The following is a 17,596-nucleotide window of genomic DNA, read 5'->3' as shown; positions in this document are numbered from 1 at the left end:
GGAAACGCAAGCGTTAACAACGTCGCGCATTACGATTTATTGTGGAGTAAGTCATTCCTTGTTTAGGAATAAGGCTTATTATCAGTGCTTTAATTTCGAAAGTCTTTGCCGCGGCGGATAGCATCCAATTACGGTTGCAGGCGATGCAATTAAGTAGCTGAGAAAGCAGATATACGTTGTCCTGTCTTTGCAAACATTTTTTTATCTCGCTCTTAACGCTATATGTGTTACAATACTCGCAAGAAACTTTACTGCTTATCGTGTTGAGACACGGCATCGTAACATGATAAAATACTGTTGGTTATAAATAACTTGTGGTATTAATTATAGGAACAAGAAGTTATACATGTTGAGATCAATTATTATCGTTGTAAAATATTATAACAAATTGCATTAGTAAATTATGTAAGAACAGAAGAAAGCAATATTACTATGTTAATGTTGAGTTACTACGATAGTAGTTTATTTATTTTTATTGTCTGCTGTGTTGTTAAAACATATAAACAAAAGACACACGAGATGTTTGCTCGATTACGCGTAAGATGTTACATTGCTCTTTGTGTAATATACACGTGACATAACTGATATAATAATGTGAATAACAATTTTTTCATATAAAGTATATCGAAAGCTGCGAAAGCCACATCCCGAGTAACTCGACTTTATCGTAGCGCGACGGTAACGCGCGGCTGGTGCACGTGACCACGTGCGGCGTATTGCACTGTTCGTCACGTGCATCGGACAGTGCACCGGCCGCCACGCTCTCATGCACGTGAATTCTATTCTGCATAAAAGCGAACGAGAATAAACGTGCTTATTGCGGAAATTTCTATTACGGGTGCTGAACTGCGTACAGTAAAACAAATGTAGTGATTCTCACGAGCCAAAATTAGTCTAGTACTATTCTGTGTATATGTTACGTGGCTGCGCAATAACAATTTTAAACAATTTTAAACGTAAATTTTTATCAGCAATTAATGTTAAAAAAGCAGACATTAAAAAATTATTGGTTTGCTCTGAATTATTAACAAGATTACAGACTAACAACTTTTGCAATAATATATCGCAAATATAAATTTAATTAAAAATTATAAGTTGAAATTGATGGCAGATTAGTTAGATATAAAGTTAGATAGAAGCAATAAATCTCATTAAAAATACGCGCAATCATTTTTATAAGTTGGATTGTACTACGTATTATACATCGCAGTGAAACAGGAAATAGTTTTGCAGTTCTCATGCCTACTCTAGATGTAAATGGAATAACAATTAGGTTTTCCTATCGATTGCACAAACGCTTGAATAGAAAGGAGAAGAAAGAGGGCTAGTTTACGGAGCAATTGGTGATGGCGGACCAATCGCGACTCAATAATTGCCGAGAAAGAATTCGCCGTTTTTATGATAAAACAAAAACTATATCAGCAAAGGAACGAGGTGGAGTCGATCTCCATTTTAAAATGCGCTATCAATCACTGTGCGGTTGTTGCATTGACAGTTTAACAATGTTAATTGCTCGAATTAAGCTAAATCACGCGGTCCTTTGGGGGTCCTTTCTGTACCGGCTTAATTAACATATTCGTATTACCGTAAATCTGTCTGACAGCGAGCGCGCAAGTCGATACTAATAACATTGATCAAACTGCTACTTACATGGTCAAACTACTGTAGAAAGTCGACGTTTAAGTTCACATACTTATCGCCACCATTAACTAAACGGCAGTTAACAGATATTAACAGACGTTTTAAAAATTTCATGAATATTGAATCATGCTCATGGATCGTGGAAAGTTGAACTAAAAAAAAGATTGCGTTTACTGGTAAATTTATCTGGATATTATTATTAGGAAAGATAGTAAATATAAGCGACTTAATAAAATCGCCGATCATAATCATTATCGTTTTTATGTACTAAAACGTCACTAAAAAGCCATAAATTTTCTTCAGATCTAATTAATATTTTAAGATTGATCGTAGATTGGTTATTATGTCAATCTATAAATGAATAGAGGATAAAGTATGCTATCTTTTATTAATTTTAATAGTAGCACAAACGAGTGATTTATTAATTCATAGATGCATACATAAAAATGTTATATTTAACAAGCGTGAAAAATACTTTATTTTATAAAAAAAAAGATTTTATTTTATATTTAAGATACACATGCAAAGCGTTATAATTAATTATTTAAATTCTTATACATAGAAATGCAGCAGTCAATTTATGATTTAAAGAGTTTATTTTGTTAATCGCGGTGTGATCTGGGCAAATCTTTCTAACTGCAATACTAGGACAAAGTCATGCATCCGGGGAATGGAAGGTCAGTATACTAATGTCAGTCTACGCGCCTTTGTCATATACGCACGTTTCTCTGATAATTTCTTGCGTAAGAACTTTTGCGGAGTAGCATGTGTTATGTATTAGCATGCATTTTGATATGTAGGTGTATTTTAACTGTGTTCTTGAAACTGACGACGTATCAATTACTTTTGTAAGCAATAAAATCGTGGGATTAATATACGTAACAGATTCGCGGTTTTCTTGACTGGTTCAAAATGCTCAATGCTTTCAATACGACAAAGGGGAAATAATAATCTTAATAAAAATTATATTCTTGAATGTTTTTACGCAATAATTTTTCATTTCTTCGTATTTTGCGAACGGAGAAAGTGCTTGGGACGATTATACCGGCGGAAGTTGCAGTCATTGAGAAATTTAAGCGATACGTTACGATAACAGAATACATGAATATTGAACTGGAATTAGTCATGCGCTGGTTTTTCTCTTTGGGCACCTTACGAAGGATATTATAAATTAAACTCGGCTCTCCTTACACCAGCGCGCTAGATACGAGAAAGCAATTCAGTGTCAATGACAGACATGTCGCCGTTCCATTTTTTGCCACGAGAATGTCATTATTCGATACACTTCAATCTCACCTGAATTTCTCACACTTTCTCCGTTTCCCACTAGTAATTTATAGGTTCAACGACGTGCGACTGTATATCACTTGTTTTACAACTTAGTTAGTTGCTTATACAAGGCTAATGGTACGCAGTGTCAATGTCAAAGCGTTTCTTGGAATCTTATTTTTCCTAGAAGAATTACTTTTGTTCGCACCTTTTCCCGTTATAATAATTAAATCATTATATATATATATATATAAAGGATAAAATATAAAAAAATTAATAATTTATAGATTTTTAATTAGAATTAAAAATAAGGATATATATCATGCAATTCTTTTTAAAGATAATTTTTTGAACATGGTTGCGAGCGATCATTTTTGCAGTACCATGCAGGGATGATGCCGCGCAGCATCGTAATTTTTGAGAAATGGGAAGCTTGACGTTAGCGAGACGAACGGGTTTTGTCACGGTCTTGCTATGAGCGTGAACAGATGCTGACCGAGAAGATGTGTCGCACGATCGTTAATTGACAGAATAGAACGGTCGCGTGATTCGAGGCGAGCAAGTAACACATGCACGTGACTTAGTCAGACTTTTCCCTCGATGGCATTAATCTGTAACGAGGAAAGACGTATAAGCGTAGCTCTCTTTCTTCGTCTTTCTTATATGCCCGCAATGATCGGCAATAACCGGCACGTGCAAAAGCACGTGTAATCACGTGCCGCACGTGATACCGGCTCCAGCGTGCGGATATAGGAATTGTTATTATCGCCCATGCTCTAGTGTTTATGCAGCGGCATTGATTCTATGGCACGTGTGTAGGTGTGAACGCTATAATTATTAAATGGTTGCGAGATCGCATTTGTGAAATAACTACGCTAACAGGGATTAATCTTACTATGCAATTAATTTGCAAAAATATATACATATAATGTATAATTTTTTACATTTTTTATGCATTTTTAATCTGTTCAGAGATTTTTTATTTAACCTGAAATAGATTTTTCTTTTTAAAAGATAATACCAAAATTTTAATTGCTTTTAAGTTACAAACGATCTAAAATCTTGGACAAATTTTACAAATTAAATATCTTAAAAATAAAAATAGTTAATAAGTAAAATAATTAAGTTAAACATTATAAATATAAACATTGTAAGAAATTGACATCATATTTGTGAAAAAATCTATGAACAAACTGAAGAATGTTGAATTAAAAACAACCCATATAAAGAATGAATTTTAAACCCCAAATACATGCATGGCGTAATTGATTTCATAAATAAATGATCGAACTTATTAGATCTAATATTTTTTTGTCATATACGTTAATCCTTAATATAAATGCAGGATATATTTCAACTTTCGAATCATTATTTAAGAGATCAATATTTCTTCTATAATACTTAGTTATTTAATATATATATAATTTATTTATCACTGAATATATATTTTATACAAAAGTTAAAAAATTCATTTTTGGATAAAATTTTTCCTTTAATAGAGTTTTGATTATAAAACGATACTTTCTGGACTGCAATGTACTGCAAGTCCCGCTATATCTGACGACCCTGCTTCTACGTCAGTGTTTCTAACAAAAATGCAGCAAAGTTGCAGTCCTTGTAGGCCGCGGTATTCACGGTGAGCATGTTATACGCGTAGGCAGCGAATCTCGTGAACGTATAGCTCGCGACGAGCCAGACTCACGTGCTTATGCGGACAATCGTTTACAGGCCTTTTCGCGGCTTCCCATACATTTGAATGACGCACGTGTTGTAATACCCATTTTACCGATGTTTATTCGACAAATGTCAGAGCCCTGGATACGAAGCAATAAGAGAATCATGTTGAGAAAAGATCGTGGGATAGCGGCAGAAGCGAGAAATCTGCATTGCAGCAGTTTTGAGCGCTGTCACGTCCCAGAGAGGCGGCATATTCTCCGAGGTTATCAGGATTAGTATATCTGTAGAAGGAAGTGTTCCACTTTCGTGAATGAAGGATAGAGAGAAGGTGGAGACATAATTATGCGGGATAGAGTCAGATATAATAACTATGATAAAACGAAATGGAGAAGAAGATAATGCAGTAGTAGGAGCAACTAAGATTCTCCATTCTTGAGGAATCATAATGTTTAAAATTGCGGAATTTTCTCATCTTCCTTTTCTTAACATAATAGCATGAACCGCATGAAAGAAAAATATTCCATAATTATCATAAAGTGTCAGCAGATTACTAAATATTTTCTTAAGTTACATGATAGTTTAGATAGTAAAGAGATTATAGTTATAATTTCTTTTTTTTAATTAGTGTAAAAGATTTAAATTTTTGAGTAATAATTAATCAATTTTTTACCATAAAAAATAATTTTAGAAACTTGCTGAACAAGTTGTATTATTTTTATTAATAGTCAAATTTTAAGTTAAAAACTGTCATATTTATATTAAATTAAGAGAAAAATTAATAGTAAGAATAGATAAATTATTCTCTATTATTAAAAAAATATATACATAAGCCGAATATAACTATATATAACGATATCTGTATAAAAACGAATGTCTTTGATCACGCTTTATTGCGAATTGTGCAAAGATCAGCCGTGAACTTTGAATTATCTTGATAAAGAATGACTTAAGATCGTCGTGAATCGTATCTTTGCCGCATATAATAATTACTATACTAATGTGACTGACGAGATAGAGAAGCGCGATTTCTTTTTCCTGTTTTGTATATTTCTATTGTCTATATACACTCTATATGTGAATATAGACTAAATTATATGAATACTAATCTATTATATAAATGTAGATTAAATTACGTATTAACAGTCAGTATTAATTGATAACAAATTAATGTTTGGTATGTTTATTAAATTAATTTTTTACAAAATATATATGAACAAATTACTGCAGTTTTGCATATAGGATACTTGAATTATTGTATATCAAGAACCGTTATCTTTTGCTGTTTTCAAAATAGGCTTCACATTTTATATTTCTAATTATTTTCAAATTTGTTGACACATATAGTAATGTTCTACTTGGAATAATAAAAGGAAAATAATTAGGAATATAAAATGTGAAGTCTATTTTAAAAACAGCAGGGGATGTCAAATAATGTACATATACAATAACATTAAAAATATTACATACCTGGCATTAATCTCTCTTGTGGGGGGTGTCCTAAAATTCCGGTACCGGCAAGTAACAGAATAGTCAAGATCCCAACGAGATGCATCCTCATAATCACTCCCGGTCTAAGCTATTCCTGATCACAATCAATGAAGACGATTGGAAATTCGCAAACACGTGGACGGCAAACTTAAGCACGACGCGGTCAATTTTCGAAGTTGCTTTATTTCAACGTGCGAACTTACGCGAGAGATTCTCAGGTGTTAATCTAAGTCTGCCGTACGGTTTGTCGGCAGAGCTCCTATCGCTGTCGGACGGTGCGGTAGTCTGGAGGGCCGCCTGGCGCTTTCACTGGCTTTATACGTGCGCACGAAAGCACCTCTTCTGAAAGAGGGGATTCTAGACGGCTCTCGTGCATGTCGCTGGACATATCACGAGACATCGCGGAGGATTGTAAAATTTCGCGGTACTTATATTTACGGATCATGTATCTTTATAGTTTTAGAATAATCAAGAATATTTTTTTAACTGCTCCAAAAGTAAAAAAAGTTAAAATGTGCAAGACGATGGTGCAAACTGTAGGTACTGCAATAGAGAATATACTGCACACATTAAAAATTATATGAATTTATTAAAAAACTTCTGTGTATCATTCTTCGTAATTAAAAGTTTTAGTTTTTTTTGATGTAATAAAAAAATTATTATATTGACGAATATGTCGCATTCTGATACCTAAAATAATATTATGACAAGATAAGGGAAATATGTTTTAAACATAGAAAGATATGTGGACAGTTAGACAATTAATAACGACTTCATACGTTTAAGCAATTTAGTTTATAAGTATTTGATCGCTACCGATTTAACAATTAATCTTTCACTGCACTTTATCTGTGATTGCTTTTCTTTCTTATTGACGTAACAAGCTCGATTTACTGCGAATTACTCGATAACTAATTAGATTTAGGGGCGAATCCGATGTTATGTGTATATTTTCTCGGTACGTGTGTATTATTGGCGGTTCAGTCATCGACATAAAGTTGAAAGGCTCAATGCGTTGTTTTAGTTAATAAACGATCTTTGACTTCGTTCTTTTTAAATATTGATCTGGATACTGACAGGTGCTTTGAAATACCTTATGTAACAGCTTCCGATTAGTGGTGAACCAGGAGTAATTGGTGGAACAAAAAAGTAAATACGCGAAAACATAATTACAAGCACGGAATTACAGGTATATGTTCCGCACTATCGATTACATGGTCGATGAGTCGCCGATCGTATAGTTAGCCACAATGCCGGTGTCATTACCAAAGCAACCTCTCATTATCTCGCACTGTTCTATGATTAATCGCTGATATAACCGGGAAATGAGCGATGAAAGATGGATAGACTAAAATTTTTACGAACTCTTTTATTTACTCGTTTGAATCGTCATTATTACTCTCATTGAAACGATATACATATAAGTATTCGTGTGGGAAAATACGACTCGGAAGTACGTTTTTTATTCAACGTATATTATTTTAGGTCTTTCTAAACTGTGTCACGAAAACGTTGTGTAATGCAGCAAACAATAAATGATGACAAATTATGTGTCATATATAAAAAGACATTCACTTTCAGTTGACAAAAATTATCGAATTCACTTAAATAATATATAATGAAGTCGCAGAGGTACTTAATGTTTATCGTTCATCATAATGATGGATGCCTGTGTCAATATTGAACATTTTCTCACGTTTTGAAAAAAATTCAGTCTGGTAAATAGATTTTTTATTTTCAAAGAATACACTCGCTTTATAGTGTCAGGTCATGAAACAAACCTGCAGTTTGATTCATTGTCTATTGCACCTTGCCGGTCAGTCGCTGTCCTAGATGAATCATTACCGCACCCGAGATCATTATCCTTGGTCGTTGGAAATAATTCGTTCGCATGTTTCGAAAGCTTCGACAATCCTCCCGAGTTATACATTTTATATTGCTTAATGCATAGCTCTGAAGGCGCCAATCTAATTCATAAGCACTTCCATGATCGTGCATCAATGTCGTGAAGGAGATATGTGCACTAGTAAATGGCCTTAATGACGATATTGATTTAGATGTAATAGATAATTAGATAATTTTATTTTGCTACAAATTTATTAATTTTTTATTGCATACTTATCTTTAATATCCAGTTAACCTATATAGATATCAATCAGATTTAAATTTTTGAGGGAAGAGAGTAATTAATACCTATAAATTATATATTTCGAAATATGTAAAAATCAATCTGAGATACAAGATTTTGTGCGAAAATGTAGAGAGAAGAGGATACCGAGAAACTCTCTGCCTGTTACCCGAATGAACCGGTTTTTTGCATTTCCGTGATTTAGCAAGCCTCATTATTTTGAAGTCGGACAGATTTTGTTTTGAGTATCGTTAATCATTCTTGACTTTGAGAGAAGAAGAGAGATCTCCGGCTGATTTTCGTCAAGCTATGAGAGGTTACGAGCACGTTATTCATCACTAGGTATTCACACGTCTTAATCTGTATCCTCATTAAGCGCGGAGACGCTGAAAATAAAATAAATAAGACGCATTAGATTTATTACTGCTTTAAAAACTGATGGAAAAGAATTCGCAGAATTTGTTTCGGAATTAGTTATGCTCTCGTAGTGGTTATTTAGAAAATCGCTTCGTATAACTACTAATTACTTTTTGAAAATAGAATTTTACGAGTAATCTAGTATTCGCATCGTGATAAGTAAGACAGTAATCAGTTGATACGTGAAAGTAGTCATACTAAATTGTACATGCATATTAAGTCGATGTGTGGATTATATCACACACACATAGTAATGGTCTGTATTTACCACCGACATAGTGATAGTCGCTGTTGCAACTTTAGCAATGCGTATTGAGTCGAATCAAATTGATCAATCTAAGGGTTGACGCAAATTCCAAGTTATGATAAATACACTTGATTAACACAACGATCCCATATCTAAACTGTTTGTTAAATTTGGTAATATATTACTATCAGAATAACAATGCATTAAGTATATCCTACGAATCGTCTTTAGATTGACAGATTCGCGATTCTTATAGCAACGCGAAAGCACTTAATTCGTCTTTTTGACATATAATCGATCAAGTGCAGCTCCTCCTTGCACTGCTTTGTTATCGCTAGAATATAACTTATATGGATGAAAAGTAAGTGAAGCTATTTCATAATATGCTCGGTATCAAGCATGTTTTCATATTTTTACATGAAATACGAATATAGTTATAATCATTAGATTATAACTATTATCGTGATTGAGTTTGCAACGAACTTATAAGTACATTTCCTTATGGCTTATTTATACTGTTGATTTAAGTTTTTAATTAAATAGTCTAATTAAAAAAGAGATTAATATAAATAAACTGACAAAAGTTTCTTAAATAATCTTTTATTACGTTGAGTGTAAAATGTGTACGTAATTTAAAATATGAAATCTCGACATTATATATCAGTACATATAATGAAAATTATTATTTTAACATAAATATGCAATCTTATTAAATCAAAACAAATACTATAAATCAGTCATGATGGTTGTATGTACAGCACAACAGATAATTACTTAAAAGGAAATGTGTAGAAATATTATATGACCCAGAGATATATATTTAATTATATGTTAATAAACTTTTAAGAGAAAAATGAACGGAAAACCGATAATAATCGCAATGTTAATTAGTAATCCTGATTTTGGGCGCTGATTTAATTTAATATAAATGGTATATTTCGCAGCAGTTTCCTTTCTCTCTCGCCGATAATGTCTCGGTAAGACTACGAGTTCGTGTTGATACCTGACACATTAATCTCGGGTGGTGCAAACATCCTTAATAATTTGCCACACTAAGGGAAGTGTCGACACACACTCGGCATTGCTCTGCGCCTCTCCCGTTCTAACATTTTTCCTTTTAATTACATTTCCACATCGTGATTTTTTTGCAACAACCCGAGTCAAAGTACTTGACCCTGATCTTAATTAGCGCGAAAATCGTGATAATAAAATTAAAAAGCAACAGTTTGTTTATGAGTTTCTTTTTTTAATTTTAAACGCACGCTATATATATGTGATTCTTATTCCAGAAAGTTTACGAGCGTACTCGAGATACGTCACTTCGGGCAGTCGTTTATTCAAACGAGTAAGCATTCTTTTTACAAAACGTCCGTCTACCATTAATCAGTATAAACGTATAAAAATTTTCATTGGGTTTTAATGACTTCTACGGTTCAAATTCTGGCGCAATTTAGATTGGTGCAATATCGACGCAGCTATGTGGCACTTCGCTTTCTGGTAGCTCATTTAAATCTTCAATTGCGATTCATTCAACTCGAATTGTGTAATTTGATTCCCATAAGGAATAAGTCGTTAATACAATTAATGTGTGTCTGTCATTGGCTAGACAAATCCTGCACCACCTGAATGTCTGAAAAATTTACACACAATTATCGTATTTTTAAAATTGTGCTACGTGCCAATAAAAAATTTTTTTTCTCTGAGACTAAAAATTTTTAAGTTGGATTGGTGGGTTAGTGAAACATCGTTTGTATAACTATGACGATCATCTAATTAAGTTTTATCGAAAATTCGCTAATGTTCTTCACTTTCTAGAAATAAGAAACAAAATAGATATTGACAACTCAAGATGTAGATTTAAACGCTTTCTATTTTTAATTTTTTTTAAGAATGCATCCATGATTTTTTTTTGTTTAAATATATATGAGTCATATCTATTAAGATATAATTATGAATGAGACGATATCCTTTCCAAAAAAAGTTTACAGTAGTAGAATTTCAAGTTAATTTTTCTCCAATTAAAGATAAAGAAACTTAAATATACTATTGATTATCTTATATTATTATGCATTTTTTTTGTTCGAAATAATTAATTAAAATTCTTTGCTGAAATGAGGCAATCATTAATTATTTATTAATCTTTATAAAATATTTACGAGTTTTTGAAATGATGTGGTAACATGAGATACATAACAATTTACATATTTGCGGAATTTATAACTTTTTTTCGAATATTGTAGACCAATGTTGCTAATGAAATGTGAGTCAAAATTACATCGATCATCGACCCGGAAGAATTTTATAACGTTCTCAAGCCAAATCTGTCCAACAATTTATTAAATATTCACGAGGCCTTATATATATATATATATATATATATATGTAGGTCCGGAAGTATGTTCCGGGACTTTTATTTTTGATATTGGTATATTCCGGGACATTTGGCAGTTTCCAGGACTGTCCTGGAAAAAATTGATGTCCTACGGCAATTTTCGGGACAGTTTTTTGAATCTGATTACATATATATGCGTTATATTCCAGGACTGTACATTTCAAAAAACGTAAACAGTCCCGGAACATACCTCTGGACCTACATATATATATATATATATATATATATATTGTAGCGCACGACAATATCACATCATTTTACGGAAAGAACTTTGATAAAGCATCTTCAAAATTTAGCTAGATACAGATCTGAAAATAATTTTGTTGGACCATCAAAATAATTATATAAGACGCTCAAGCTAGTTGTTAAACTGTTAAAACTTTTTGCAGCATTATCATCATACTTAAGCGTTTTACATAATTATTTTGATAAAATCCAACAAATTATTTTTAGATCTGGACCTAGCTAAATTTTTAGATATTTCAGCAAAGCCGTTCTTTCCTTGTATTTAGTTCAACATTTTCTATTAATATTGCTTCTGAACGCTTTTAGACGTATCTATGATAATCTTTATAGATATTAATTGCAGGTATTTGACGTGGGTGTGGTCGACAATTGCAATACTTTATGCAACAGAAAAATGTGCGCATACGTTTTGTGACGAGTTGATTGATCGATTTGTTTCGCAGTATCGCTTAGGTTGCGACTCTATGTTAACACAAAGTCATACTGCTGATTTATATAATTGCTCGATAATGAATAAATATTTATTAGTAATAAATTTTAATATCATCTTGGATAATCTTTACGGCGTGTTAAATCAAGATCTCATAAATTTCTCAAAACGATTTAGAAAGTTTTTCGACTGCTATAAGAACTGTCACCTGGATTTATCTGACTATTAAAAGATGCTTTTGCTAAAAATATAAATTGCACGCGGCAATACATCAGCATGTTGTTAATAGCAGGAACGATACAATATACAGATTGTAAATTATATATTGTTTAATCGCAACAATGCAATTTCATGTTCAGAATACGCTATATGCAAGATTCGCGAATAAGGGCCCGGACACACACTTCTGCATAACGCATAATGCGTAAGCATAAGAAAACTGCGTGGTCCATACACATGTGCATAAGGAAATAGACCAATCAATTTTCTTATGCTTACGCATTATGCGTTGCGCAGAAGTGTGTGCTCCCCGCTTAAAGTAATGCCGACTGAAAGCTGCTGATATTTACGTAATATTTCGATACGAGCGATAAGAGGAAATCCATTTTTTACAAGTCTTTCAGATATTATCTAATAAAAATGCGAGAACGTGCATAATCGAGAGATAATGTTGCGCGATAATGTGAGTCTTTACGACGTGCGTTCGATCGATGTTTATTATACTGAGGCGTAGATTTAAGCCCTCTCCGCGGAATACCACTTTTCCTTCGTTCGTATTCGAGGTGCATGTCGGAACTCGGCTAATTAGCTAATCAATTATCAAGACGTTTCAGAAGACGCTGCTATATCGCGCTTGGTGGCGAGACGTGCATCGAACCAGACTCTGCGTTATTAATTATCTTAACGAGAAACTCGTACGATTTCGCGGTTACTGCGGCTCGTTTACCATTTATTGCCATCGGAGAAAGAACTGGTGATACACGTAGGCAGATCTATGCGAGGCGGTTGATGAAACTGCGGAACATTCTAAATCGCGCACATCTTACAACGAGCACGCATCTTACGTGTTCTAGTCGTTTTCTTAATCTGCTTCACAGCTAACGCGAGTTCTCATTTTAACGTGAATCGTTTTAGTAATTTTCAGTTTTAGAAAGTTAGAAATGTAGGCTAGAAAATATATACGCTAATTTGAGAGTAAATAGTATAACTAAATTTGACAGTTGTGATATAGTGGATTGTAAAATAAATATTTCCAACTTTTTTATTTTAATAGAGATGGTAGAGGGCATTAGAGGGAGATCATTAATATATTTTGTAGCAAATAAATAACTCCGTATAAAATTTAATTAAGAGTAAATGTTTATACAATTAAACGACAAGATTTTTTAAGACGAATTATATACCGTTCAATGACTGATGCCTTTAAATACTAGCCCGTTTACCGCTTTTTAATCGTAGTCAGCAATTTTGCCATTCAGACAGGTTCATTAAAGCTACATGGCATGAAGTCACGATTGAGTGCAATTACCCCTTTCATAGAGACTAACAATGAGCCGTTACATGATAATAGATGCCTAACATCTTTGAAGCTAGCACCTCACCTTCAGAGTTTCGATATAACTGAAAGAATTCTAACTTTTCTCCTAAGAGTTTGAGTTCCCGATGTAGCCTCTTATTTTTCTTCGATATGATATTTAAATAGAAAATAATCTTGATCATATATACACATGTTTTCATTTTTCATGTTACTGATTAGTAGATAGACACGTCAGTTATGGTTGTATTTAACCTCAGTTTATCAATTACGTTTTTTGTAAAGATATGCGAAACTTGTTCTTTTGCGTTTCATATAATTATCCAAACGTTATATGAATACTTAGTTTTATAGTTTAATGAATAGTCGACTATCAATCATGCAAGAAGTGTTACTTGTATGCAAAATGTTGGTAGCACAAGATAGATATCTATTAGACAATTAAAAAATATATAATAGTAGGTATATTAGATAAAAATTTAAATCCTATCTACTTGTAATTATAACCAATTAATTATTGTCTTTCAAACATATGCGACTTTCTTGGAGTATTTAACTACAATTCTTTGAATAAGATCTTTTTTGTAATCAGAAAAGATGAATATAGATTATACTTCATATTTTATTACGGAAATATGACATACAATAATACATACAAGTAGTATTGAGAAATTTTCCTATGCAATTCTGTATTAATTACTTTAAAAATATCGTTGATTAGGAATACGTAGTTGTACTACTACAAGTAATGGTGTAAAATGTAATGAATCCATTCTGTTACCTTATATGGTGATCAAAGCAGAAATCCGCAGATTATCGAAGACTATCTATATTTGTAAGAAATTTATTTATCCTTAATCCATACGATGCAATAGACTTCGTCTTCGTCTGCCAATTAATACCGATTATCGTTAGAAAACTCAAAGGTAACTATCTCACTAATTCCACAAGATAAAATAAAGTTCTCCGCGATAATCGTGCAATTTCGAAATTCGTACGTGCGTCTTCCGACGTGTCCGCAAACGGCGAGTGGGAAATTCTCGCGGGCTAAACACAAGTCAGTAAATATCACGATAACGATCCAAACTCTCTTTCTCTTTTTTTCATTTTATCTACACCTCACCAGAACTGCGATAAAAATGGAAAATCTTATGGAACTTGGTTGCGGTGTGCGATTGTAAGCTAGGCGCAATTTCCATGTACTGTCTCTGCTTGGATTGATCTGTGATCGATATACAAGCAGCATATTTCTGCCGCACTCAAAGATAGACATTCCGAGTGCTCGATCTACCGTGATCGATCATTACTTCGCCTATTATTCCTACGTGTGATGCAGGTCTGATTTTGTTTTTCCAAAGGAAAAGAAACGACCGGACCGTAGCGAACTAATGAATTTTGATACGCTGACCACACTCGAATAGCGGCCGGTATGCCTGTGTGAATAATGCATTACCATAATATTTATCTCATCGCTTACGCGTTATATTAATGATCGTGGAAATTATTGCTACGGCTATTATGTGGTTATGCACCTCGCGAGAGGCCTTGGTTATTTTAATTATTATCATCCACGCCTAATATTTGACATTTTTTTCGAGTTTTGTAGGCGATTTTAATAATTTTATGTTATTTGGTGAATGCTTCTTTAAGAGTATTTAAATATTTTTTAATGTCACCATATATAGGTACTATAAGAATGTAGTAATTAAAGATTAATAATAATATAAAGCAGCTATGTAAAAAATTACGGATTTATTAAAAGAGAGTTTATGGAAAATAAAATTTAAAAAAATATTTATCATAAATAATGAGAAAATGCAAAGATATATATAAAAATTTAAAAAATTTTTTTATGTTGTATTTTTATGTTTTTTTTAAACCTGATATTCATATCTTGTTTTTATATGCACTTAATCGTATAATTTTACTTTTACTCTTACGTACATTTGAGCCTTCATTATAATTACATGTCCTTCGTCATTTTAAGGCTCCTGTATATGATTCATATGAACAAATGTCATTGTCATCTTGAGAATTACCATAATAGAGGTAGAAATAATGGTGCTGTGACCTTCTACGCGGAAGTTTCTTCTAAAATATGTGTTCTACGATGCGTGACTTTCTAGCTTCTATACTGTCCGCGAAATAAAATAATTTTTTACAATTACCTACAAATAAAATACTTTTTGGAAATCTGTTATTTTAATTATATAAAGAAAATTTATGGATTACTGGTTGAGAGAAAGTTAAATTAAATAAATTCTGCATAAGTGTAAAAAGTTATGGACAATTTTTAAATTTATTTTTGCGTAACATTGTCATTGCTTAAAATGGCTTAAATTATATAAAATTAAAGTTGAAGAACGAAGATGGCAAAAAAGACGAATCTTTTCGGATATTAATGCAATCAGTGTACCATATCTGTGTCCTAGATCTTTTAGTACGGGTCTCTTGTCGTTACAAAAACGAGAGTAAAAGTGTTGTTGCGCGCACAAGAACTGTCGCAATGACAAATCGATCGCTACATGATTTTACGTGGATGTCAATATTTATCACTTGTGATTATTAATGAGAATAGCAACTTGTTGAACAGCGAACAATTATCCATAGAATCAATTGTATTGGTAATTTGTTAGCTATGTAATATTTTAAACTTATTTAAATTATCTAAAAATGTGTGTGTGTGTAAAATTATTTTCTATTAAACATTCTGGAAGAAATTATAGTAACAGGAACATTTTACCACACTTTCTGTGTTTATATAAAATATATAATATTTTTTCTTATATTTTTGAGATTGTGTATAATTAAGTTGAAATACGTAAAATACGCAACATTAACGATATCTTTTAGTACCATCTCATATTGTTGAGAACAGTGCGGTAAAACTTTGTTTTATGGCGCTTTCATCATATATATCTCATATAATATACACATTATAAGCTTTAACAAAAATTGGATGGTTAATTTAAATATTACAGTATAACTATAATTATTGACATGAGTTATGTTCTCTATATAATCATTTTTTATAGATACTATACGTAACAACAATTAGGCCGATTCTTTGCAAAGGTTTCTATGAGATCAAAGAACATACTTAGAAACTCTTGTTGCTTTTATATATAATGAATAGGAAGGTAGTAAAAGTTATTTTATATTGCATACTGAGAAATATTTATAACGATGGTCTTTCTATATGGCAATTACATTTTACATGGATGAATTATGTATCTCCTTCTTTGAAAATATCTCAGTAAAATTTTCTATTTTGCAATAGTACTTATTATTTTTCTTGACATTTATTTGATCCTGTCTGGACATGATTATGACGAACGTAAAATCATGTAACGTACGATATCAGGAAGGAAAATATAAGTCAAATATTACGTAAATTGATTATCATGGAAAAGAAAGTCGCTAAAAATCGTAATACTTCTATTTTGAATTACAATTTTTAATTCCAATTAAAGTTTCCAATATTTCACTTGGATTCATATATTTTTGCATGGATTGGATATAGAAAATTGTTCGTAGTAAAACTGAACAGGACACGGTATCATAAATAGGTCAAAGTGTCTCAATTGCTTGTCGGAGCAGATCACTTGTCGAATTGAAGAAGTTATTAGCTATCGATTTCGAAGCGCGCGTGTTTTTAAATGCTGATAGAGATTACGGTACAACGAACAACCGTATATAAGCCGATGAATATCAAATGCGATCGATCCTCGAGCGAATGTGCTTACATTGCGCAAGGTGAGCCACGCTAACAATGGCTATAGTGTTTTGTGGGCCGATATTCGTCCGGTATTTGCCGTCGCTTCCTTCATTCGACACAGTTTAACGCTCTGCAGTCCCAAGGATCCTTCGCATCTGACTCAGACTGGTTTGTCGGTGAAGGTCGAGCCGTGTCGTTCTCCAGTTGCCAAATGCGAGACATTAGTAATGGTTTCAAAGCATTGGATACGTGTTCCGATTAATTCAAATCTTGATCTTAATCACAACTTGAACTCGCTTGTTGTTCGCACTGAAATTTTACTATGTAACCTTGAAAGTTACAACACATACCGTTATAAGCGCAATAACGGTGTATAGTGGCCTGATGAAATTAAATTTGATAGATTTTT

General features: G+C 32.6%; 1 protein-coding gene across 2 annotated transcripts in view; it reads right to left on the bottom strand.

Moving 5' to 3' along the window:
- The window catches only part of LOC143895946 (uncharacterized), a 53,850-nt gene extending 47,487 nt beyond the window's left edge, over positions 1-6,363 (bottom strand). Inside the window, exons 1-2 of one of the 2 annotated variants that reach the window (XM_077403463.1) lie at positions 6,279-6,363; positions 6,055-6,169 (exon numbers count right to left, since the gene is read on the bottom strand). In XM_077403463.1, the coding sequence (XP_077259589.1) occupies positions 6,055-6,145 (91 nt within the window). In that variant the 5' untranslated portion in view covers positions 6,146-6,169; positions 6,279-6,363. Of the gene's footprint in view, positions 1-6,054 lie in introns of both variants that reach the window. The other variant, XM_077403464.1, reaches the window with a different exon arrangement.
- Positions 6,364-17,596: the final 11,233 nt, after the last annotated feature.

This window comes from Temnothorax americanus, unplaced genomic scaffold (genome assembly GCF_048541705.1).
Source record: "Temnothorax americanus isolate GAGA-0224 unplaced genomic scaffold, ASM4854170v1 Scaffold17, whole genome shotgun sequence".
NCBI lineage: Eukaryota > Metazoa > Arthropoda > Insecta > Hymenoptera > Formicidae > Temnothorax > Temnothorax americanus.
This window is presented reverse-complemented; position numbering and strand designations above follow the sequence as displayed.